This window comes from Ursus americanus, chromosome 11 (assembly GCF_024610735.1).
Source record: "Ursus americanus isolate L20-20 chromosome 11, mUrsAme1.1.p, whole genome shotgun sequence".
Lineage (NCBI taxonomy): Eukaryota > Metazoa > Chordata > Mammalia > Carnivora > Ursidae > Ursus > Ursus americanus.
In genome coordinates, this window is record NC_142137.1 from 59093031 (window position 1) to 59118405 (window position 25375).

Sequence of the window (25375 nt, forward strand, 5' to 3'; positions counted from 1 at the left end):
ACAAGCCGGGGGTTTAGTTTGTCACCTGGGTGATGGGGTGGCGTGGGTGATCCACAGAGGAAGGAGAGCCGGTCCGCTCTGTTTAGCAAGGTCTCTAGGGTGGCTGGATTCATGGCAGATGAGGCAAAGAGGGGAAACGGATGGGAAAACTCGTCGGAGGTGTGGGTTTTCATGTTGTGGTCCACAGGGTACGTGTTGTTGGGTTGAGGCGAGTCAGGGCAAACCTTGGGATCATAACTTGATTTATCATGCTGGATTTCAGGAACGTCCCCTTAAGATATTCTCGTTTGGCCCCCTTTGGCCCCCTTCCTCCCCAGTAATTCTGATTTCAGGCAGTAAGACAAATATCAGCAGGCCGACCGCCCCCGGGGCCCTTCCTCAGAGGCTCAGTGACAGATTTCTTACCTTGACTGATGTTATTTCCCTACTGGAAACTTGACAATAAACCTGTTGAAGAGGAGGGTAGGCTCCCAGCTCCTCCACTGTGCCCGTCCAGCCTGTTTGCAGACAGACAGAACAATGGGACCGAATGGGGAATGACTTTTGCCCAGACATGTTGAGATACTCAAACACTTGCAAGAGTTCTCGCCCCTAGCTCTGCCCTGGGGATTTGGAGGCAATTACCTCAAAGGAGAACATTTTACTGGTGGAAAAGGAAGTTGTTTTTTTTTTTAAATCCTTTCTTTTCTGCTTCTCTTGTCCGTTGGTTGCATAAAATTGGTGAATGCAGATCTGGGCTAGAAATGGCTGTGACAAGGCCTGAAGGTCTGTAGCAGAAAGGCTTTTGGAGAGCTCTGAATTCCCCAAGCCCACTTGCACCTGACCGGGTTTGGCAAGATGAGACAGGTGTTGTCATGCGTGATGGGCTAGGGCTGTGCTCTGTAAAATGGCAAGTGTGGGCACCTTCTAGGCGCTCTCAAAGTTCTGTTTCTTTGGTTGTCTTGGTAGCGCCATTTCTTCATACCAAAGAAAGGACATGTTGGGAGGTAAAAAGGGGAGGGGAAATGTTTCTATGAATGAATGCATGCATAGAACGAATAGCGGAACTTACAAATGTAGGCAGCATTTGTCCGCCTGTATGTATGTGTTCAGACGTGCATTTAGGCATCAACTCCCCTAAGGGAAGACTGTAGTCTGAAACATTATCTTGTAGCGAATATTAGTAGCGAATAATCCTATGTGCCAGCCTGACTGTGTTCCTTCATTAGTTCCCACTGTCAGAGAGGTACGCGACTGCTCCAGTGTTCCCGGAGATTCGGAAACACGCCTCGGGCCACTGAGCTGTAAGGGGCCGCCGAGCTGAGTGTGGGCTCAGGAAGGTGCGCTGCAGAGCGGCTGCTGGGGCCACAGTTGGGTTTCCTCTTTAGCTGAATTTATACGTGTGCTCTTCTTGCACATTATTCCTATTTCGTGGAATAACTCAAGGGATAGGGTTTTCTTCTCAAGGGTCTCATGGGAGGGCACAGCCCAGGTGTGTCTGGGATGCAGCATCCCTCAGCTGTCCTCAGTTCTCTGGTTCTCATCTAGAATTTCTGGGAGTGGGGTCCTGGTATCAGAATTTCTGAAAAGCTTCTCAGGAGGGTCTGATGCAGGCAGTGATTGGGCTTTAGGGAGCCTGTCACCTGCACAGTGCCCTCTCTGAAGGCGCTCCCCTGAGGGTTTCTTAGCCCTGCCAGGCAGGCAGAGCTGTGGGTTTAAGACCATGGCCTTGGCACCAGGCAGTCCTGGGTTGGAGGCCTGGCTTCTTTGCTTGTGAGCCCTGGAACCCTGGGCAGTCGCTCAACTTCTTTGACCTACTGTTTGTTCACCTGCACAGTGAGGAAACAGGTCCAGTGTCCAATGGGTATCCTGAGGATTAGGAGATGTCACATGCATGAAACTGAGCCTGGCGCCTGCTCACTGCTTAGTGAATACCAGCCCTGATTAGTGTAAATGCATGGAGAGGGGGACCAGAAGCCATGGGTCTTTTTGCAGGTGGACTGACTGCCTTTGTTCTTTTCCTGTTTCTTCCTGCTGCCCTCCTCGCCCCCAGGACGGCTCGCTGGGGAACATCGATGACCTGGCACAGCAGTATGCAGATTACTACAACACCTGTTTCTCTGATGTGTGCGAGAGGATGGAGGAGCTCCGGAAACGGCGGGTTTCCCAGGACCTGGATGTGGTGAGTGGGTGGCCCTGGGAGTATGCTTCTGTCTGGCAGGGCTGCTCTGGGTCCTGCTCCTGATCAGCACTCCGTCCAGGCCTTCTAATGGTCCTGTTTGTGCCTGGAGCGTCCCTCTGTAAGGTGCTGTGCTAGATTGGGGTACAAAGTTCAGGTCCCAAAGGATGAATCATCTAGCTCTATGGTCATGCAATGAATTGCGTATTGGCTGGGATGGCATGACCAAATCTTTGTATTCATGAAAAGACTAGATTTTATGTTTTAACTTAAGTGGCAAGAGTGTTTTCACTGTTGGCCAGTGTATACTACGTTGTTGTGGACTCTAAGCCCAAAGAATGTCTAGGCTCTATCTTTCCTTCCTTCTTTCCTTCCTTCGCTCCTTCCTTCCTTCCCTCCTTCGTTCCTTCCCTCCTTCCTTCCTTCTGTCCTTCCGTCCTTCCTTTCTAAAACAAAATAAAACTTAAAGAAGCCAGAAACCACCCTCATTCTCACTTGGTAATTACCATGTTGGTATTTTAGCAATCCCCGCTCTGTGTTTTTCAGGGCATTTTTACATCAGCAATATAATTCTTGCTTTTTTACTTAATATTTTATTATAGTTCTTCCATGTCATTAAGACCTTCATAATCACCAATTTTCATGGCTCTCCTTGAACTCAGATGTTGAAATTCGTTTGGCTGTTTCATGAAAACCATTTAGGATTAATGCCGCATTTGAACTTGCATGTGATAAATAGTAAATAGCTTAGGTATCTCTCTATGATCTGTATGTGCGCTAATGTTTCCATGTTGTACATTTGCTACAAAAAATCTTCCTGAAACTTCTGCGCTTATTAATTTAAATCTTCATTGTATATTCTGTTTGGGTTCATCCTAGTTCACTGCTTTTCAGATTGTTTTATTTCACTGTGGTGACCTCAGGACCCCTTCAGGAATGTCTCCTCATCCAGACCAACTCTTTTTTGACCATCTTTTATATATTGGTGGGGAGGAAGGGGCCACCTGGATCTGTTTTGAATAAGAGTCCTCTGCCTTTAAAAACAGTTTGAAAACTGCTGATTCACTTGAGTCCTGATTTATTTATTTTTCAAAAATTTCCATAAATCTGCTTTTGGTAGGAATAAAAGAAAAAGCAATAATTAAGGAACTCGTAACAAAGAATTCATTTGTTAATAATTCCTTTTATGTTATAAAGGACCTATTATATAACAGACCCACCAGCTAGTTTAGGCACCTCTGTTAGTCTGCAGGTGGACATGTTTCACCTCTACGGTGAGACTCTGGCATTCCTATGGACTTTAATTTCTTTCCTTAACTCGACATAAGTGAAGATTCTTTAGATGAGGCGTAACACTATATCGTGACTGTCAGATACTTACTGACTCTCTTTCCTTTTTGTTCACTGCCTGAGGGGTGCTCAGTGGTGGGCGTTAGTACAATTGAGTTAGTACAATTGAGGCTGGGAAGCATCTGTGGGGGGCTGAGAGCCATCATCCTGGGAGCCTAACATCGTGGCCCAGGCAGGCATGTGGGTGTCGTCATTGCCCAGGGCATCTTTCCTAGAACTTTGTCGTCTGGCATGTGTGAATGGCAGGGTTGTTTCCTCCTTTTTAACAAAAGTGACCTCATGTGGCAGAAGATTCCATCAAAATTAATTGGGCTCTTTTATGGGGTATAGTTAATGAAAAAGGACTTTTCCCTTTTTTTGTGGGAGGCAGGATTGCGGCTGAACAGCAGCTTAGAAATTGCACCGAATTCTTGGATATCGTAATTTTGACCTTGAATGATAGTCTGGTAGCATACTTTGTGGCTTCCCTGGACGTTTCGCTGTGCAGAGAAATGACTGCTGTGGATTTGGTGGATGATCTTTGATGTAACATGCAACTGCTCTTCCCAGAATTCTAGCTGGTTAGGAGTTGGGGTGACCATAATCACCACAAGGTGTTCAGGAACCTTGGAAGGCAGCATCTAGGTAGGAAAGAAAGCCTGCTTGGCAGCGGGATAAATAACTTCTTCCCATTGAGACAGATGGGCTTAATTTGGTGTGCTCTGTTCCAGAGCTGCAAAAGATAGTCTGGGGGAAAAAAAAACCCACCACATGAGCTTAATTAGCTCTCATCAAAGGTGCAGGAATGTGGTGGTGGGTAAAATTGATGGGAGCTCATTCGAGCCAGGCTGGAAACTTTGTTCATCCTTTAAACAGTAGTTAGTGAAAAAAGTAAGATCCCAGATGGGCATATTCAATGTCTCTTTCTATGAAATTGTAGGCAAGTTGGAGAGGTAAAGGGGAATCCCCGAGCTGCTGAATGCCAGGTTGGATGCCATCCAAGTCTAGAAGTCCGTGTGAGATGTGCTCTGAGGTCGTCCATCATTCATCCGAGCCATGTATGCCACACTAGTGACATATTGCAAGTTCCCTCTCATGGTGGTTAGCTCATCACAGATTGAGTCCTGATGGGAACTCATTTTCTTGAAAAGCTGTAACTTTCAGTCCATAATGCTCCCTTTATGGCAGGATTTTATTTTATTTATTTTTTCATTATTTTATTGCATATTATTCTACTTTCAGACAAGTAGGCAAACTTCTTTCCTGTTATGCTGCTGGAGCAGCTTTGGGTCTGAGGACGTGTAACCTCATACTCCTTTTGGTGTCCGTAAGCAGTCCATGAAAGCTGAATTGAGGTGGCTTGGAAAAGAAATAATCCACCAAAAGCAGAAAAGCAGTAAGAGGAATACAGGAGGAGCTTAAAGCTTTTTTTTTTTTTTTTTAAAGAGAGAGAACATGACAGCAGGGGTGGGGGGACTTGGGGGGTAGTGGGTAGAGTCCTTAGCAGGCTCCACACTGAGCCCAGAGCCAGATACAGGGCTCGATCATGATCTGAGCCAAAATCAAGAGTCTGACACTTAACCTACTGTGCCCCGCCTAAAGTGTTTTATACAGAAAAAAGTAGCATTAAATTTGTTGTGTCTGCTATAGAAAAAGTCGTTCAGAGAAAGCCTTAAATACAGAGTTTCAAATGGTGGATTGAATCAGTTTATGACTTTGTTTCATTTCGGATTCTCTGGGTGAATTTTGGCGATTGAGGGAGTGTTCTGCAGATAGAATAGGTATCTAGATATTTGTGTTTGGCTTTAAAATTCAAAAAATGCGTTGTCTTTAAGAGCTAATTACGTGTCAGCCAGAGAACAAACCAACCAAAAAGACACTCTGCCCACAGTGATGCTTGACTTAACCCTGAAAAATATAAGGTTTTGATAATTATGTTAGTAATTAACTTTCTGGACTGGATATCAAGCTACTTTTCCAGGACCTAATCACCCGGCTCCCTACTAGAATAAAGCACTTCCTTGATAAAGTGTTTTTGGGGCCAGTTAGTTTAGATGAAGTCAACAGAGAGTACAGATGGGTGAACATTCAACAGTATAAACAGGGATCATGATTCAAATTTACAACTATGGAGAGAGTTTTTATTTCGCACCAAATGGGCCCTAAAGGAACGGTACGTCTGGACCTAAGCCTTTGCCTCTGCTGGGGATTGGGACATGAGTGCTTGTGAACAGCAGGGAAGCTGCCCATATTCCCACACATTTGGCACATCGCTGAGCACCGCGTGTTTTTTTGGCTGAGCGAGTCTGCATTTGGAAATGATACAGCTTTCCAAGTCCATAATGGGCCCATCTCTAGTGATGCTAAGTCCGACATCTGTCAGAGTGACACGGCGGCCAGGAAAGGGACGCAGGCAAGGTGGGCGATTATGACCAGCCATGTCAGCTTCCTCGGCATTTGTGAGGATTTGAGTCTGTCTGGGTGTGGACAGAAAACAAGCGTGTGTGGTTGCTGGTGCAATACAGCCATGATGAAGAAGTCCTGACTTACAGGGGGACCCTGTTGACAAATGTCGGCCAAAGCCTAGCTTGAGCTCTGTGCCAGATCGTGATCACCTCTGTGTGTGCACCAGGAAATGGGAGCCCAGGTGGAGACTGACGCAGGGCTTTAGGGATCAGGGATGTAAATTAAAATATCGCATATTATGACAGACGGATGTGACATCAAAACCATTGCTGATGGTGTAAGAACAGTTCTGGGGTGTAATTATTGTTCTTTGAAATTTTGATAATCTAATCTCTTCCCATATCATTCTGGCTTAATCAGAGGCAGTAAGAGTGGGATCTGTCATGACTAGTGGTGCTTCTTGGGACTTCTTCAGACTGTACCACCCCACCCCCAGCCCCTGCGCATGGTGCAGTGGCAAAGGCTGTGAAAGGCACTGGTGGAAGCAGGTGGTAGGACTGGGGGCCCAGTTCTGGCTGTTGTGTTTAGCTGGCAAGTCGTATAACCTCCCCAAGCCTCAGCTTTCCCATCTATACAATGAGGGTAAAAATATCCCATAAAGATGTTGTGAGGATTAAGTGAGAAAACTGCTATAAAGGGCCTGGCACATCATTCTGAGTGGCCTGTAATTGTTCATTTCTCTTCTTTCCCTTCTATTCCAAGTTTAGAACGTCTCTAATAACACTGAAGAGTATCTGTTACTCATATTTCATTAGTATGTATTGACAGGAGTACACAGGTTATTTCTAGCTTTTTATTTTGGCAATTAAACATATATAAACTGCATACTGTAACGAACTTCCGTGCCTCTTACCAGCTTCTACAGTTGTCAGCATTTCGACAATCTGACTTATCCTTACTCCCGACGCCCACTTGAGTATTGTTGTTTTTGAAAAGTTCTTTGTGAGGCTAAATTTGCATATTGAAACGCACAGATCTCAGCTCTGTGATTTTGGCAAGAGGATGAATCCAGGCCACGCACACCCTAGCATGATATAGGATAGAGTTACCAGCCCCGCAAAATTCCCTCAGTCTCTTCCCAGCAAATCCTGTATTGAGGACAGGGATTTTTATTGGTCTGTTTTGGTCACTTCTGCATTCCAACATAGAGGACAACAGCACATGGTGCGTAAGAGGTGCATGATAAGTATTTGCTGAGTTCATTTATCACATAATTATTTTAAAATATTTTATGAACATTAAGCCTGTATCTGAGAAAGACCTTGCCTTTCTAGAAAGACCGGTAAAAGATATTTTCCCCATTTACAAAGAGGTCACAATTTAGTTGGGGGCATTAGACAAGTACACAGATTATTAAAATGCTGTGTGGGAGGACAGAGAAGAGCCCCCGGCCCAGGGTAGGAAAGTCAGGGAAGGCTTCCTGCAAGAGGTGGTACCTAAGCCTCCTCATTAAGGACACAGAAGATTAACCTGCTTTTGGGAGGGGGGTGGACAGTGCAGAAGAACTTAGGGCAGAGGTCACAGTTTTCACAAAGGTCAAAAGTTAGAGGAAATGTGGCTTTTATAGGCAATTACAAGAAGTTTACTGTGGCTAAACCTCTAAGATATAAATGATGTGGAGAAAAAGATCCGTCAGGTCTTTGGATTATTAATGTATAAAAAAATTAGTATGTTCTGATTCATCACCGTTCACGAGACAAAACAAAAATAATGGCCATTTCTCAGTGGTTGGCTGGCTGGGTCAAGGTGAACTTGTGGTTCCACAGGGACGTGCAGGCTTAGTCCAGACTCTGGGGGGAGGTTGTTGTTTTATGGACTTCTCTTTTGTTATTTGCTAGAGACAGCAAAACATGTGGAAAACAGGTTTCCTGTGCCACCTGAATATTCAAGAAAATGATACGGGAAGGCGAGGTTGTCCCCGCCTGAGTGCACGGGTCACAGGTGCTGGGAGGGAATGCTCCCGCCCCGGGAGCATGGACGCTCCCTGAGCCCATGTTCTCTCTTCCGAAGGATGGTAGTGTGATCCGTGTGGCAGAGTGTCCTGAATTTAAATATTCCACTGTGAAAGCCCAACCATTGCTCTGAAAGGCATTTTTTTTTGTTTTGTTTCATTTTGTCTTTGCGGACATGACTGGCCAGCTTGGGGCTACTGTGAATTTGCAGATTGCAGGCAGAAACGATGGGCATCAGACGTCGAGTCTGGACTACGTTCTGCTGCACGATTCGCATACTCGATGTCAAAATACACTGAGGCATTATGTCTAAGCCACATGGTGATACACTTCTCGGCTCTGGCTCTTCTCAAAGTCGTGTCTATAGTCAGATGCCCAGTGGCAATTTGGTCAGCATTTTCGTGTGTTGCAGTGTGCTAACATGGATGGACAGAAACCCGTCTCTGGGCTGCCAGACTTGATCTGGGCGTCCTGTGCCGCATGTAATTGAGGTGTGCTGCTGTCCTTTTACGCTTAGAACCCGTCGACTGCTTGTATAATTGTGTGAACAGACAGTTTAGATGTGTTCTGTGTGATACAGTCATCTACAAGGCGAGAGGTCTTCATCGGGTTTTTAAAATAATGGATCATCGACGTCAGCTTCAGTTTTGCTCCTGAGCATTAAGAAATGACTGTTTTTGTTTGCATTTATAAAACACAGTATGCCTAGGGGATTAAAAACCAAAGTAATATCTTGCTCAAAACACAGATGTTTGCCAGAAAGGGAAAGAAGTCTGAGCTTGGTGGTGGTTTTTATTTACATACAGCAGAGAATTCCTAAATGTTAATCACATTGGCAGTAACTGGGGAGAAAAGCCTAGGAATTAAAGTCAGTGCAGCCGCTTTGATGGCAGAATCAGGGCTTGGGAGGGCTTGGCCATTGTTTGGGAGGGGAAAGGAGCGTTCGCGTTTTTGGAATCCGGACATTTCATAGTCCCGGCCCCGTGCCATTTTGGAGCCCTGGAATATCAACACCAGGTCACCAAAACTGTAATGTCATCCAAATGTTTATAAGCACTTCTCACGTGGGAGACTACGGTGAGATTTATTTGTGCATATCCCAAGGGAATTATAGGCTCTTAAACATGTGAATTTGTAGCACACTGGAGGCAGTATGGTCTTGCCTTCAGACAAAATGTGAAAGAGTGTGATGGATGTTTATTTTCAGGGCCTAAGTGGGTTTGGTTTCTGCGGCTGTATCTATGATGATATAATCAGCAAAGGTCTAAATTGAGGCCTCTGATGAAGAACGAGTGTCTCAGGCCAAGTAGCCCACCAGTCCTTCGAGGCTGGTTAGGGAATAAGGAGTGTTGGGGGTCTGAAATGGGATTAGACAGATAGGGGCAGGGCCCAGACGGGAAGTCACCTGGGGCAGGGCCGGGAGCCCTTGCTGGTGCTCCACACGCGGCTGCCATTGGCCTCCTGACCTGTAGGTCCGGACTTTGGACCAATCTCACCAGCGCTCCTGTGCGCACCGGCATCACTGAGGACAGAGAGTTGGACCCTGGAAACCTGGTGTGTTCGATGTACTTTTGGAATGTTGGTGAGGTCTGGAGCCAAGAAAGAATTCTTGAGACGTCTTCGGTGCGGAAGGGTGGTTTTAAAATTAAAGCAGGGGGACAGGACCTGTGAGCGGAAAGAGGCTGCTGCCTGCTCCCTATTCATCTGGGTTTGAGAGGAGCAACCAATTACATACTTTGGGGTTGGGGGATGTAAAGATAAGGGACATTCCAAAAGGATTTTCATAACCTAAGGAAGACTCTGGGGATACCAGAGGCCTTGCTTGGTCACACCAGGGTTGCTTTTCCCTCTAGCAAAGCATTAAGGTAGTTGGGAGTTTCCAGGAAGAAGGTGGTACTCTGCCGTAAGTATTGTCAATCGATTGCAGGTTATAAGGACATTTAGTTTTATCTACATTTCCTTCTGCCTCTGTTTCCCACATCCTATTGATCTGACCCACTTTTTATAAGATCATTACAGGGGCACCTGGGTGGTTCAGTCAGTTAAGTGGCCAACTCTTTGTTTCAGCTCAGGTCTTGATCTCAGGGTCATGAGTTCAAGCCCTACTTGGGCTCCACGCTGGGTGTGGAGCCTACTTAAAAAAAAAAAGATCATTACACTCATGTCAGCAGTATTTTTTTTTAAATCTGGAGCTGCTTTTCCTTCAGTTTGGAAATTTTGAGAATTTTATTTTAAATAGAAGAAGCGAGATGATACAGTGTTGATCTAATGTCTCCAGAGCAGCTGATCCAGTCACTCTTCTGGCTTTTCAACCATTTGGGTATCTGCAAGGACACAAACTAATTTGGTGGCTTTGGAAAGCACATCTCCGTTTCCTTTAATGTCCCATTATATTACTCAAAAGAGAACATTAGTTTCTAGCTTTTTTCTTTCTTTTTTTTTTTTTTAACCCCTTGACCTAACAGCCTGGGTATTAGACATAGAGGGTTAATTTATCAACTGCAGCGATGATGTTCGAGTTCAGGCTCAGAACTAAGCCAGTTTCTCCATGTCTGGCTGTTCTGAGGCTTGTGCACAAATGATTTATTTATAAGGGATAGTTTGAGAGACTTTCCACAATTATTTACCATACGAAGATTCTCTAAATTTGTGCTACAGCATTGCCATCCATCTCATGGGCCCCAGCAGAAGCTGGTGAAACTTAATCAAAAATAAATCAAGGGCGAGTCCAACCCAGATTGGAAGCACATCATGAATATTCGTGAACATCTGGATGTGTTTGTGGGGGTGTGTGTTATTTTTTTAATGTGTGCGGCAGCCGAGGCATGGCTTCCTAACAGAGGTGCCAAGAGGAAGACAGATTTCCAGCTGTGATTTCAAAGGGTTATTTTTGTTTGTGTGTGTGTATGTCCTTTCTCCTTAGGGTGTGGGTTTCACTCTTCCAATATTCCTTTGATCTCTTTCATCTTCTGGAATCTGTTTTGGTATTTTATCCAAATTCTTCATTGGAGTTGGTTGCTGGACTCATGAAGAGTAAGCCTTTCTAAAGGAGAATTTTAACTTAAGGAAAAACATACTCTTTAATATATTTTTTAATGTAAAGATCTTATTTGTTTTATTTTAGAGAGAGGGAGAGAGAGAGAGTGGTGTGGGCAAGGGTAGGGGGATGTGGGCAGAAGGAGGGGGAGATTCTTAAGTAGACCCTGGGCAGAGTGCTGAGCCCCACACGGGGCTCGACCTCATGACCCCAAGATCATGACCCAAGCTGAAACCAAGAGTCGGACGCTCAGCCAACTGAGCCACCCAGGTGCCCCCGCTGTTTAATATTTTTGATGAATCTTTTAAATGCTGGTGATACTAGGATAATTATCAGTTAAGCTATTTCTGCATGACTGCTCATCAGTATGACTTCCCATGTCCCTCAGTGTACTTCATATGCCTCACTAAACTCCTGCTGATAACTAGAAAGTCAGGGCGAAGACAGTAGGAGGAGGCCAACATGATAATTATGCTGATAATTATCACAATCATGACATTTTAAAAAGTCCATTGGAGTTTATGAGGCATCCACATCTACTACCTGATTTAGTCTTTTTAATAACACTGTGAGATGGATAATAGTAATCTTACGATTTTGACTGGGCAGAGGCAGAAACGAATACCCCCAAAGGGGGGCCATATTGCCTGGAAGAAAGACCCAGACTCAGACTGCCTTGCCCACCCACCTGGATATTCACTGCCTGGCATCTCAGTCCAGGTAGTGCCTGGGTGACAATGGCTTCTTCACCAGATTGTAGTAAAGATTAAATAAAGGTAATGTTTGTAGTGCCCTCAGCAGACTTCCTGGGTACCAGTTAGAGATCAATGAATATCTGTAACAAATATCGTTTTTGTTATTTATCTTAGAAATACTAATTTTTTTTTAGAAATACTAATTATTGATAAGATTAATAATCCTAAAAATAGGACTTGTCTAAAGTCAAAAATCTCGTAAGTATCTGGAAAGGGATTTGAAACAGGAGGTCAATGCCAAATCTCTGAATCTCCCCAGACCCTTCGCTGACCTTGCTTTTTTTTACTCTCAGAGATTTTTCTCCGTTTTCTTCCCCAAGAATGTGGATCTTGATTTACAGATTAGGTTAGGTGCTTGGGTAATATAATATGAAAGTGAAAGTGCAATATTACAAGGCATAATATGAAATCATTTTTATTATACAAATTACAACAGTACACCCGTTGTACAAAAAATTGAAAAAAGGAACCTACAGAATTCTTTAAAGAAGTTTGAAGTCTCCTAATACTCATTTACCAAAGATAACAATTCCTTTTTTTTTTTTTATACATATAATGCTTTATTTGTTTCAGGGCTAGAGGTCTGTGATTCATCAGTCTTAACACAGGACACTGCTCTCCCCACAGCACATACCCTCCCCAGTGTCCATCACCCAGCACCCCATTCCTCTCACCCGCCTGCACTCCAGCAGCCCTCAGTTTGTTTCCTGAGATTGAGTCTCTTAACGGTTTGTCTCCCTCTCTGGTTTCTTCTTGTTTCATTTTTTCCTCTTTTCCCCTATGATCCTCTGCCTTGTTTCTCAAATTCCATATATCAGTGAGATCATATGATAATTGTCTTTCTGTGATTTATTTTGTTTAGGATAATACCCTCTAGTTCCATCCATGTCATTGCAAATGGCAAGATTTCATTTTTTTAATAGCTGCATAATATTCCATTATATATATATATACCACACAAACATAACAATTCTAAACAGCTAGGTTTTATTTATTTTTATATTTAAACATTTCTTAAATTTTATTTATTATTGACGTATATGGACATACAGTATTGCATTAGTTTCAGGTGTACAGCATAGTGATTTGGCAATTCTGTGCATTATGCAGTGCTCACCATGGTAGGTGTTCGTCACCATGTGTCCTATGCAAAGTTATTAAGACCCTTACTGACCATATTCCCTACACTATACTTTTCATCCTTGTGACTTATTTATAACTGGACATTTGTACTTCTTAATCCCCTTTATCCGTTTTGCCCATCCCCCCCCCCACCTCCCCTCTGGCAGCCACGAGTTTGTTCTCTGTATTTAAGAGTGTTCATTTTGTTTGTTCATTTGTTTTGTTTTTTTTAGATTTACATATAAGTGAGATCATATAGTATTTGTCTTTCTCTGACTTTTTTCACTTAGTGTAACACCTGTAGGTCCATCCACGTTGTTGCAAATGGCAAGATCTTGTTCTTTTTTTATGGCTGAGTAGTATTCCCTTGTGTACACACACACACACACACACACACACACACACACCCACATCCTTTTTATCCAAGCATCTATCCAGTACTTGGGCTGTTTCCATATTTTGACTATTGTAAATAGTGATGTAAATAGGGGTGCATATATCTTTTTGATGAATTAGTGTTTTTGTTTTCTCTGGGTAAATACCCAGTAGTGGAAGGTACTGGATCATATGGTATTTCTCTTTTTAATTTTTGAGGATCCTCCATACTGGTTTCCAGAGTGGCTGCACCAGTTTGCATTCCCACCGGCAGTGCATGAGGGTTCCATTTTCTTCACATCCTCGCCGTCCTTGTTATTTCGTGTCTTTTGATACCAGCCGTTCTGAGTGGTGTGAGGTGCTGTCTCATTGTGGTTTTGATTTGCGTTTCCCTGATGAGTAGTGATGTTGACCATCTTTTCATGTGTCTGTGAGCCATTAACTTTTAGATAGTTTTCTGGAGTCACATTATTTTCTATTCATTCTCTTTCTACACCTTTATTTCTCTTCTTTTTCTCTTTGCAGGCACAGAAATACATGCTTAGAGACAGACAGACAGACGTCATGTTTTACCTAGGGCAGAGCTGACGCAGCAAATTAAAAAACAGTAGACTAGTTGCTCAAGACAGTCATTGGATAGTGGTATGAAGTAAATGAAGAAACAAGAAATTAATAAAGTAGTTAGAGGAACTCAAAAAGCTCAACAATCTGGACCGTTTGGGGGCAAGCAACTTTGTAGATTCTGTGGGCAATCCAGAATTAAAAATAATCTCTTAAAATTATATTCTCTACATTGTTACAGAACAGAAGGGATCATAGACTTTAGAAAAATTTAATTCAAGAAGGTAAAATAGCAGACATTTTACTGTACATTTATATATTTACTGTCTATTCACTATACTTAACAGAAGAGCCCAGTCTTAGAGGGTTTATGACATTGTAATTTTAGTGTGTTATGGAATAACTGTTTGAGAAATGGCTAAAGATGGCATTCAGTATTCTTCCTGAAAGCAAGTGCGGGGAATTGGTAAAATCAGCAAAGCAAAAACAACATTTACTGGATCTCTGGTGTGTTTCAGTAACATATTTGGTGCCATGGGGAACCTATTAGTGTCATGAGGAAGCTCATGTTGCAATAGAACAAGAGAGCCAAGGATAAGATTATATTAGTCACAGTCGTAAGTGGGCGATACAGATCTGCCTACAGCACATGCTCGCTCTCCATCCGTTCACAAGGAGCGACGTTAAGCAGCAGGAACACAGAAGAGGTTACAGTGGCGATGCTTGGTGGTTGGAAGGCTTTGCTGAACCGGTGTCGAAGAGCAGGTCCCTTGGGCTCGGGTCAGGGCTCTACCACCGAAAGTCAAGTGAAAGACTGGCTTCAGAGTAATTGGGACAAAACTTGTACGATTGCTCCCCTTATGCTATGCCGTAAGCTGTAACAGAAGTAAACAGCTAAGCTTTCTGTGAATTTAACCGGGCTGAACTCACAAGGGCACTTATAGTTAGACTGATAATGCCGACTACAGCAGTGATCAAGGTTATAGATCTATATTATGTTTCCAAGTAGATACCTTCTTAAAATTAAACTGCAACTGATGGTGTTTTTTATAAAACATTTATACTGACTACTTCCCATATGAAAGCACATCATACATTTGGGCTTTCTTCCGTACACTCCCATAGGGCTTTTGAAAAATGACTTTGTTTTGAGATAAAATTCACAGGCCAAAAAATCCACTTAAAAATTTAACTGTACAATTCAGTGGTTTTAGTATATTCACAAATGCAGTCTTTACCACCATCTAAGCCTAGAATCCCGTGGTACTTTGTATTGTTTTCATCTTTCTGTAGTGAGTGTACAGTATGTTGTTCACTACCGTATCTCCGTGGCTGGCTAGTACAGTGACCAGTGTAGTAAGCGATCAGTAAATTGTGGAATGGATTTGTGGCAATAACTGGGCACCTTGGAGATACCTGGATTCCTGTCCTCCAAAAGCCAGGCTTTTTTTTTTTTTTTTTTTTTTAAGATTTTATTTATTTATTTATTTATTTATTTATTTATTTGACAGAGAGACAGCCAGCGAGAGAGGGAACACAAGCAGGGGGAGTAGGAGAGGAAGAAGCAGGCTCACAGCAGAGCGGGGAGCCCGATGCAGGGCTGGATCCCAGGACCCTGGGATCACACCCTGAGCCGAAGGCAGATGCTTAACGACTAAGCCACCCAGGTGCCCCAAAAGCCATGCTTTCTTAATCCCCTCTTGGTTTTAAAGTAAGCACGAATAGGGGCACCTGGGTGGCGCAGTTGTTAAGCGTCTGCCTTCTGCTCAGAGCGTGATCCCGGCGTTATGGGATCGAGCCCCACATCAGGCTTCTCCGCTAGGAGCCTGCTTCTTCCTCTCCCACTCCCCCTGCTTGTGTTCCCTCTCTCGCTGGCTGTCTCTTTCTATCAAATACATAAATAAAATCTTAAAAAAAAAAAAAAAAGTAAGCATGAATAAGAAACTTCTTTCAAGCAAGAAAATTTTGAAACATGTAGTTCTCAGAAAAGAGTGCCTTTATTACAGAATGACTCCATTGGCTAATAAAAACATAAAATATGTTAAGAGATACAGACTTCTAATTAGAGGAGAAAAGCTCCTAACCAAAGTGTGTTTGTTGAGAAAAAATTCTCTTTCATGCTGTAAACTTGGCTTTATATCTGTTTTTTAATATGGTACTAATGGATAAGCTGTCTTAAAATGGGTATCTAAGTCTAAAAGTCCAGGATCCAAGGAGGACAATCTTCATAGAAACTGGATTATAATAAAAAAATGCATTTCATATTCCAGTTCTTTCCAAACTGACTTACTCTCCCACCTCTCCTGTCATGTGGTTGCTTGGACCAGCTCCCCTGATGGGTTTTGGTGTATGCCATGTGATCGTCAACTCCAAGACAGCAACCTCCTTTCTTTGTTTAACACAGCAGAGCCCACGGTAGCCCAAATGATGAAGTTACATTAGCCATATCCTCTTATCTGTATCGCATGGAACTGCAGAATAGCAGAGAGGGGAAAAAGTGGTAAGGCAAATGCTGGAAGCTGGGTGGGACTCATGAAAGAACCAGTAGTATCATTGTACAGGCTAGGAGGAGATGGTGGATTCTGTCCAGAGTGTGGCTGGACTGAAAGTCTCTAGTTGACACATCTTTCAGTCAATGAGCAGATGCTCAAACTGGGGTGGGGGTCAGGGTAGGGAGACATTCCTCCTGCCCCTTGCCTCTCCTCCCCACTCCCGTGTCCTCTTTGTACCGCACACTCTGGACGTGGGTGGTTCCATGCCCCTCTCATAGGCCTGCCTGTCCCTCTGGCCCTAGCATCGTACTTCTTGTGCCTCTTGCCTGTGATCATCTGTGTGTGTGTGTGTGTGTGTGTGTGTGTGTGTGTGTACCTGTGTAGATGAGTGGGTGAAAGAGAGAGAATATTAGCAAAGAATGGTGGCCAGGATTGTAGAAAATACCACAAAGAAAGGGATGAGCAAGGAGGAAGGAGCCTGGAGAAAATGTACCTTCTGCCCACGCCTCTTCATACCCTCACCCCCAGCTTCGGTGGTATTTGGTTCAGAGGCACAGAGAAGAACAAGACATTCTGTCCCTACTCCTGCCATGTTCTGCTCCAGGGCTAGTTTGCAGCAGGTCTGAGAATGAAGATACCAAGGAGCTGCCCTGCCCACCTGTACATTTGCCCTCCCGTCTACAACTCAGCATCCCACCTCTTCTCTCATCTCCTCCTGCCTTCACTTCCTCTGCTCACCACCTGGCCCTCTGTTCTCTGGGGCCCACCCTCACTCTTGAGCCTACCCTTCTCCCACTGCTCAGGTAAAAGTGTCCACCAGTAACATCTCCAGGCCACCCTCACTCACTTCCTTGGGGGCAGATTCATCTTGGAATCTCTATTTGGATATCAACTCCATTTTCCCATAGAAACTTGTTCTGTGTGGCAGGTAGGCTCTGCATTCTGTATCCCAGCACATCATGAGAGAAACTGGACTGTGAGGCTTGACCTGGGAATGTGCCCATTTTTCCTGACATTAAAGCTCAGTGTTACCTTAAAAAAAAAAAAAAAAAAAGTAATTGAGAAGGTAATGTTTGGAAACCAACCTGTCTTGTGCTGGGTAGTGACCTTCATGGTAACATCGAACTGGGAGATGTTTTCTCCAGGTGGAGATGTGTTTATGCCCATGTCACACTGACTTAAGGTTGGGACAGAGGATAGGGCAGGGCTGGAGAAAAGCCAGGCGTCCATGCTTCTCATTGTTGGGTACCTGTCACATGGCCTGACCCGAGGAGATGCACATTTTGAACACAAGCCAGCATTTCAGTCAGATCTGAATTTATTGAGCAACCTTCTGTTTGTTGGCTTGTTTCCTTTGACTGGAATGTTTAGCATATGATTGTCAAAGAACACCTCTGAAGGACTTCATTAGGAGGCTCCGTGTGGACATTGCTGATACTGAGTGATACCTGTTTATGAACTGCAAGAGATAAAAAAGGAGATCTAAATAAATGCAGTTGGCATGTTATTTTAACTTGTTGCTTTATGTTAAATAATGTTACTGTTGGTATCAAATTCCTAAATTCAGTGTTCCAGCTTAGAGAGAACCGTGTCCTTTCCATCAGCACCTAGCAGAGAGACTGCCAACATGTGCACTGTTCCTTCTAGGGCAATTTACAGGTGATTGTGGGACATTAGTGCCAAGACGTTGGGCCTTAGGAATACAGGTAATCCAGCAAGGATCTGGTCCTAGGGGATTGGCCAGACAGAAGGCTGTGTTTGGAAATGTCAGTGAAAGCAGAGCGGACCGGGGAGAATCTGGGACCAGGAAGACAGGCCCTACTGAGGTCTGGGAAGGCATTGTTCATAAGGGTGGTGGTAGTGAGGAGGGTTGAATTTTTTAGTTTAGCTTTTAGTTTTTTAGTTAAAAAAATTACTTTTAAAAAAAGAATGTAGTAAATACACATTAAATTTACCGTCTAAACCATCGTAAGTGTGCAGTCGGTGGGATTAGGTACAGTCTCATGGTTGTGCTGTCACTGCTACCATCCATCCACAGAACTCTCTTCATCCTGCAGAACTGGAGCCCTGTGCCTGTTACAGCCCCCCCCCCCCCCCCCGCCCAGCAGTCACCTTTCTACTTTGTGTCTCAGTGGATTTGACTACTCTAAATACCTCATATACTTGGAGTTCTGTAGTATTTGTTCTGTTGTGACTGGTGTATTTCACTTAGTATAATGTCCTCAAGATTCATCCGTATCGTAGCATGTGTCAGAATTTCTTTCTTTTCTAAAGCTGAATACTGTTCTACTGTATGTACGTGGGACATCTTGTTTATCCATTAATCCATCAGTGGACAGTCGGGTTGCTTCCACCATTTGGCCATTGAGAGTAATACTGCTGTGAGCATGAGTGTACAAATACCTCTTTAGGTCTCTGCTTTCAATTCTTTGGAGGTATATACCCAGAAGTGGGGTTGCTAGAGCTTGTGGGAATTCCATTTTTGATTTTTTTGAGGACGCTCCATACTGTTTTCCATAGCAGTTGCACCATTTTACAGTCCCACCAACAGTGTGCAAAGGTTCTAGTTTCTCCACATTCTCCCCAACACTTGTTCTTTTCTTTCCAGAACTTTCCTTCCTTTCTGATAGCCGTCTTAGTGGATGTGACGTGGCACCTTAATGTGGTTTTGATTTGCATCTTCCTGTTGATGAGTGGTGCTGACCATCTTTTCATGTGCTTGTTGACCATCTGTATATCTTCTTTGGAGAAATATCTATTCAGGTCCTTTTCCCATTTTTGAATTGAGTTGTTTTTGTTTTTGATTTGTAGGAGTTCTTTATATATTCTGGATATTAATCGCTTATAAAATAGGTGATTTGCAAATATGTTCTCCCATTCCCTGGGTTGCCCTTTCACTTTGTAAATAGTGTCCACTGATGAAAAAAATTTTATAATTTTGATGAAGTTTAATATATCTAATTTTTCTCATTGCCTGTGATTTTAGTATCCTATCCAAGAAATCATTGCCAAAGATAGTGTCATGAGCCTTTTCCCTTATGTTTTCTTGTAAGAGTTTTATAGTTTTCAAACTCTTACAATTAGATCTTTGATCCATTTTGAGTTAATTTTTGTATATGGTGTAAGGGACCCCTTTAGCTTTTGTTATCACGCAGCTTACACGTGATTGCATCATTTCGAGAGATGCGTTTTGAAGAAAAACAGTCCCTGCCTCTCTTCCACCTCATTCCTTGCCTATAGACTCTTGATCACCCACTACACTTGTCACTGTGTCCTGCTCTAGAGACACCTCTCTGCATCCTCTTCCTTGGATCTCTGAGGGAAGTGACCCTTGTTCTTCTGAGTCCCCATTGCAGTTTTATCATACTTTTCCTATAGTGCCTGTTCTTTTCTACCTTGTATTATTGTTCATACTTGTCTCATCCCTTCTACCAGACTATAAGCACCTTGTAATTGCATCTTTCTATCCTTGTATCCTTCAGAGCATTTGCCACAGTACCTGGTGCCTCATGGTCACTTGTACCTTGCAGAGGCCAAGGATTATTATAATTATTTTTTAAAGATTTTATTTAATTATTTGACAGAGAGAGAGACAGCCAGCGAGAGGGGGAACACAAGCAGGGGGAGTGGGAGAGGAAGAAGCAGGCTCCCAGCAGAGCAGGGAGCCCAATGCAGGGCTGGATCCTAGGACCCTGGGATCACGCCCTGAGCTGAAGGCAGACGCTTAACAATTGAGCCACCCAGGACCCCCGAGGCCAAGGATTATTAACTGAATATCCCATTATAAAGAGTTGTAAGTAGTAGTGTGTGAATAGCTATATTGAATTTAAGTGTTCTTGTGTTTCCATTTTTGCTTAAATGAATTCTCAAGTTCAGTTTTATTTTCTTTAAAGTGTCCAAAATGATATGAAAACTGCCATCAACATAATAATAGAATTAGAGAACAATAAGAGATCAAGAGAAGGGTAACATTTTATACCAATATCACCTTGGGGCTATGTAAGAGATTTCATACCTAAGTGACTTCAAGTTTGTCCTTAAAAACTGCAATCTATATTTAAAGCCAGACAACAAGGAGAAGGAGATTTCTTGGGCTTTTAATAAAGTTGAACTGCTAGAGGCAGTCACGAAGCAAGTATCAAAGGACCACTCTGGGCGCATGGAGAGTCACTTTTACCGCAGACTATAACAGAACACACTCGTAGCTTGACACGGATACTCGTGCTTCTCCCATCGGGATGTTGCCCATGGAAAACTTCCTGGTGTGTGTCAGTTCGAGGTTCTGAATGCACCTGTGATAGCGTAGCAGTGAGTTTAGGAAGTGTTTGTAGGGTAATCCTGATGAGTACTTACCATGAGAAACTGCTAAAGTATTGAAGTGGGGCTGTTTTATTATAAGAAAAAGGCGAGGGGCACGTGGGTGGCTTAGTGGGTTGAGTGTCTGACTTGTGATTCCGGCTCATGTCATGATCTTGGGGTCCTGGGATCGAGCCCTGCATCAGGCTTCATGCTCAGGGGGGAGTCTGCTTGAGATTCTCTCCCCTTCTCCTTCTACCCTTCTCCCTGCTCGCTTACTCTCTTTCTCTCTCTCTCTCAAATAAAAATAAATAAATCTAAAAAAAAAAGAGGCAGTGTTGTGGAAAGCAGTGCTCATGGTTATATTTTTAATGGTTACATATCCAAATAACAAAAGAGATTACTTATAATCTTTAATGGTTCTCGATTGATTCTCTTGAGACAAGAGCCATACCTTCCTATAAACCAACAAACCGTATTACCAGCATTACATTTTCTCTCTAGGACGGTCTTAGTTATAAGGTGCACATAAAGTCACATTCCTTAGTAAATGGAAACCTCATGAGGTAATAAACAACCACGTTGCATTGGAGGTAATAAGCATTCTAACATGGGCTAGCTACAAGGGGGACTTCATCATTAACCAGTGTAACGCACTGCAGTGTCACAAGCCACCCAGAGGTGTAATATAAAGCTTTGCCCACACATCTGTGCACAGGCGTAAAAATTTCCTCCTGGGTCTGTATTTTTATTTAAGCAATTTCACAAATTTTAGTTAACTATATAATCTTGTGATTCAGTCACTAAGTATTGATTGAGCACTTTACCAGGTGTCCTGGGGTCCAGGAGAAATGCGTTATAGTTGCTTTTTTTCCCCCCACTAAACAAACACACATGAAAAAGTAGAGGACAGGATTTTACGTAGTTCAGCGTTGCACAGTTAAATTCAGTCAGCGTTTATTGGGTCCTCATCATGTGCAAGGCTACATCTAAAACTGTATGGAATTAAAAATCTGTCATTTGGGTTTTTAGTAATTTCCTATGTTAAATTTTAATGAAACTAATATGAAGCATGAAATGCCCCTTACAATTTCTCGTTCTTTCCAAATTCATTCTCAAAGACCATAATGGGGGTATTTGCCGAAGCTTCTTTGCAGGGTACACTCCTGATGGATTTTCCACTAGTTTTTTTTTTTTCTTTCTTTAAGATTTTATTTACTTACTAGCGAGAGAGAATGAGAACAAGCCAGGAGAGGGGGAGGGGGAGAGAGTAAGGGAGAGGCGGTCTCCCCACTGAGCACAGAGCCCAGTGTGAGGACTTGATCCCAGGACCCTGAGATCATGACCTGAGATGAAGTCAGAAGCTTAACTGCCTGAGCCACCCAGGTGCCCCTCCACTAGTTTTTTAAATCCTTAATCTTCATTTTGTTATGATTCATGTTGTTTCAAAACGCCTTTCTGGCCTGAAGCTAGACTGAACATCAGTGCCTGTGACTCGTCATGACTTGTAGTGAAGGTGCACAGTATCTATGTCTGAATAACCGTATTTCAAAGTATTTAAGAGAATTACAGTTTTGCAAGGTAGAGGGATTATTTTAGCTAGATTTGGCTTTAAGGATCGAGAAAATCACAGTTCACTTAGGAAATGATTAACAAGCATCCCGTGTTTGTTATTCACATAAATTTCAATTCATACCTCACTGTCTCCTGACAGTAGAGACCTAGAGACCAGCGTCTACTTAGGTGCTCTCACTTGGAGAGGAGGATTCTTTGATACGTTACAGTTACACCTAGAGCATCCATGAATGGAAGAAAAAAAAGTTGCTTAAAAAATGGTGCACCTGGGTGGCTCAGTCGGTTAGGCATCTGCCTTTGGCTCCGGTCATGATCCCAGCGTCCTAGGATTGAGTCCTACATCGGGCTCCTTGCTCATTGGGGAGCCTGCCTCTCCCTCTGCCTCTTCCTCTGCCCCTCCCCCCTGCTTGTGCACGAACTCTCTCTCTCTCTGTCTCTGACAAGGAATTAAAATCTTTTAAAGAAATGGTATATAATGATAAGTAGTTATTGTTTGGGTTTTAAACTTCTAATTTATACCATAGTCACTTCAGTTTGCCATGAGTCCCCCAAAGCTAGAATAGATAGCATGAAGCATATAAGGGAAGAATCGCAGGGAAAGAGACATTGCTTTAAGAAAGCAGCTCGGTGATTCTGAGTAATACCAAGATGTTAACAGTGATGCTCTACAGGGAAGTATTTTGGAAGTTGTGTGAACCTGGTATGTGTACTGATTTCTTACCCACTGCACAAAACTTAACTCCCTTTTTCCTAGTTGAAGCCACGTCAGTATTTCATTTGGATCACGTTTGGCTGTTCAGCGGAGCTTTAGTGCAGATCAGTTTCAGTTAAATGAGAAAGACCATAAACTTGCCGAGGCAGCGGCACCCGTACCGCGGAAGCCTTGAATGCCAGTTTAGCAGTTTGACATTGTTCTGTTGTTAAGAGGGAACATGGGAAAGGTTTTGATTAGGAGCAGGACAGGAGAATTACGTTCCTGGAAAGTGCATCTGATGATTTGGGAGGAGGTAGAGCAGTTGGAAGGCCCTGACTGCAGTCCAGAAGAAAGGTAACAAAAGCCCAAGGAAACATACTAGGTGTAGAAGTGGAAACGGATGTAAGAAGCATTTCATTGGAGGGACTTAGAACTTGGCTGAGTCTCCAGAGGGAGAAGATGAGTGAAGGTGCTGGGAGGTTGGTGTGGTTAACAGGTGAGAGGGGGGAGGAGCTGGGCATGCAGAAGAGGATCCCACTTGGTAACGTGCGGAGATTGAGGTCCAATCCAGACATTCTGTGGAGCTGAACAGCCGGGACTAGAGCATAGTGACCTCTGATTTAGAGAAGCCCCTGCGGGTGGGGGAGATACGTTCTGAGACTTCCTCATCATTGTCTTCCTGGCACCTAACTTGATGGATGGCCATCAGTGATTGGTCAGCAGGAGGCAAGTGGAGGCAGTGGGTATAGAAAATTCATTCAAGAAGTTTGGCTCGGAAGAAGCAGATGCAGTGAATGGGTAGGGAAGGGACCTCCCTCCCTTTCTTCCTTTCTGCCTTCCCCCTCCTCTGTCCTCCCCTCCTATCTGTTCATCTCCCCTCCTCCTCCCCTCCCCCTACTTCCGTCTTTCTGGTGGGAGAGCTGAATAGGTCTGTGTGCTACAAAGAAGAGAAGAAAAAAATGATGATGAAGAAGAAAACAAAAAGATAAATAGGTGGTGAATTGCTCCTTCTTATTCAAGGAGTCTGTGTAAAAACAAATGAAGTGTGACCTTCCCTCTTTGGATATTGGAAAGTACTCGAAGCTCTGGTGGCTTTTCTGGTCCTCCTTTTAGCAGGAGGACATCATTCATATTTACAGCAAGCAAAAGTCATCCCACAAGGTTTGCTTTTCTGCCTTTGTCAGTGTGGTATTTGCTAAAAAGAAAGGTAATTGTGCAAGGAAATAGAAGAAACACCCAAATAATTAGGCTCGAGACCCCAGACATGCTAAATAGCGGGTCATAAGGCACAGTCAGAAAGCATATAATGGGAAGAATTTCCAGTGTCCCTGCATGTCTGTTCATGTGGACATTGTTGGATGCAAGTGGTTTAAGTAGGTAACTGAATATAGGAGACTCTTAGGCAGTAGAACAGAGTGGTACCGGGTGAGTTTAGGACGCAGAGAGACAGAAGTGGAAATCCTGGCTTTGCCATTTAATAGCCATGTGACTGGGATCAAGTTACTTAATCTCTCCGAGCCTCTGTTTCTCCATCTGTAAAAAGAAGGCACACGTAATATCTACCTTTGAATGTCACAATGAGAACTGTGGGAAGTAATTTTTAAAAATATATCAGACAAATATTTATTGAACACCTACCGTGTGCCAAGACAGTGGGGCTGCAGTAGTGAGGAAAACATGTGAAGCATCTGCCCATGGAGCTTACATTCTGCAGGGTCCAGGAGGGCTTAACACATTTCTTAAAAGGTAGTATTTATAAAGCGCCAAGCATAATACCTGGCCGTGCTTAATATGAGCCAACACTATCGACATCACAGAGGGCAGAATGTTTTCTTCTTTCTGTGATAGGCGCGTGGGTAGCGCTTCCATTGACAAATGAATTTTAATATGGGTAATTTGGGAGAGGAAATCCCTTAGTGCTGTTGGTGGGTGCATGTCAACTGAACAGTTTTACATGTTGATATCTATCAGTGATAATCGTTTGTATGCCTAGGAAATTCTGATTACTATAAAAGGGCCTCGGTACTGATTTTCGTATATCGTGATTCTTCTACCTATTAAATAGTAAGCATGAAGGAAAAATGTCATTTTTCTTTTTTTTTTTTTTTTAAAGATTTTATTTATCTGACAGAGAGAGAGACAGCCAGCGAGAGAGGGAACACAAGCAGGGGAAGTGGGAGAGGAAGAAGCAGGCTCATAGCGGAGGAGCCTGATGTGGGGCTCGATCCCATAACGCCGGGATCACGCCCTGAGCCGAAGGCAGACGCTTAACTGCTGTGCCACCCAGGCGCCCCAAAAATGTCATTTTTCTGACATTTGATAGCTTTGAGCAGGCTTTTCTCTAAAGCCCCCCACCCCCATTGTGTCCCACATCTCAGGACAAAACAATATTGAGAAAGCAATACTTGAAGAAGAGTATTGATTTTGTAGGAAATATACTACAAGATAGTTTTCTTTAAGAAAAAAAAAAAGATTTCGATTAAAAGAGGATCACTGTTCAGGTTTGCCGGAGTCATTTGGTATGGTTAGCATTGTTGTCTCAGAGCATAGGTATTAGAAAAGT

At 43.3% G+C, this 25375-nt stretch overlaps 1 protein-coding gene across 1 annotated transcript in view; it reads left to right on the top strand.

Moving 5' to 3' along the window:
* Nucleotides 1-25375, top strand: part of SASH1 (SAM and SH3 domain containing 1) — a 186977-nt gene that overhangs the window by 38973 nt on the left and 122629 nt on the right. Inside the window, 1 exon segment of the mRNA XM_045805301.2 lies at nucleotides 2033-2161. Within this exon segment, the coding sequence (XP_045661257.2) occupies nucleotides 2033-2161 (129 nt within the window).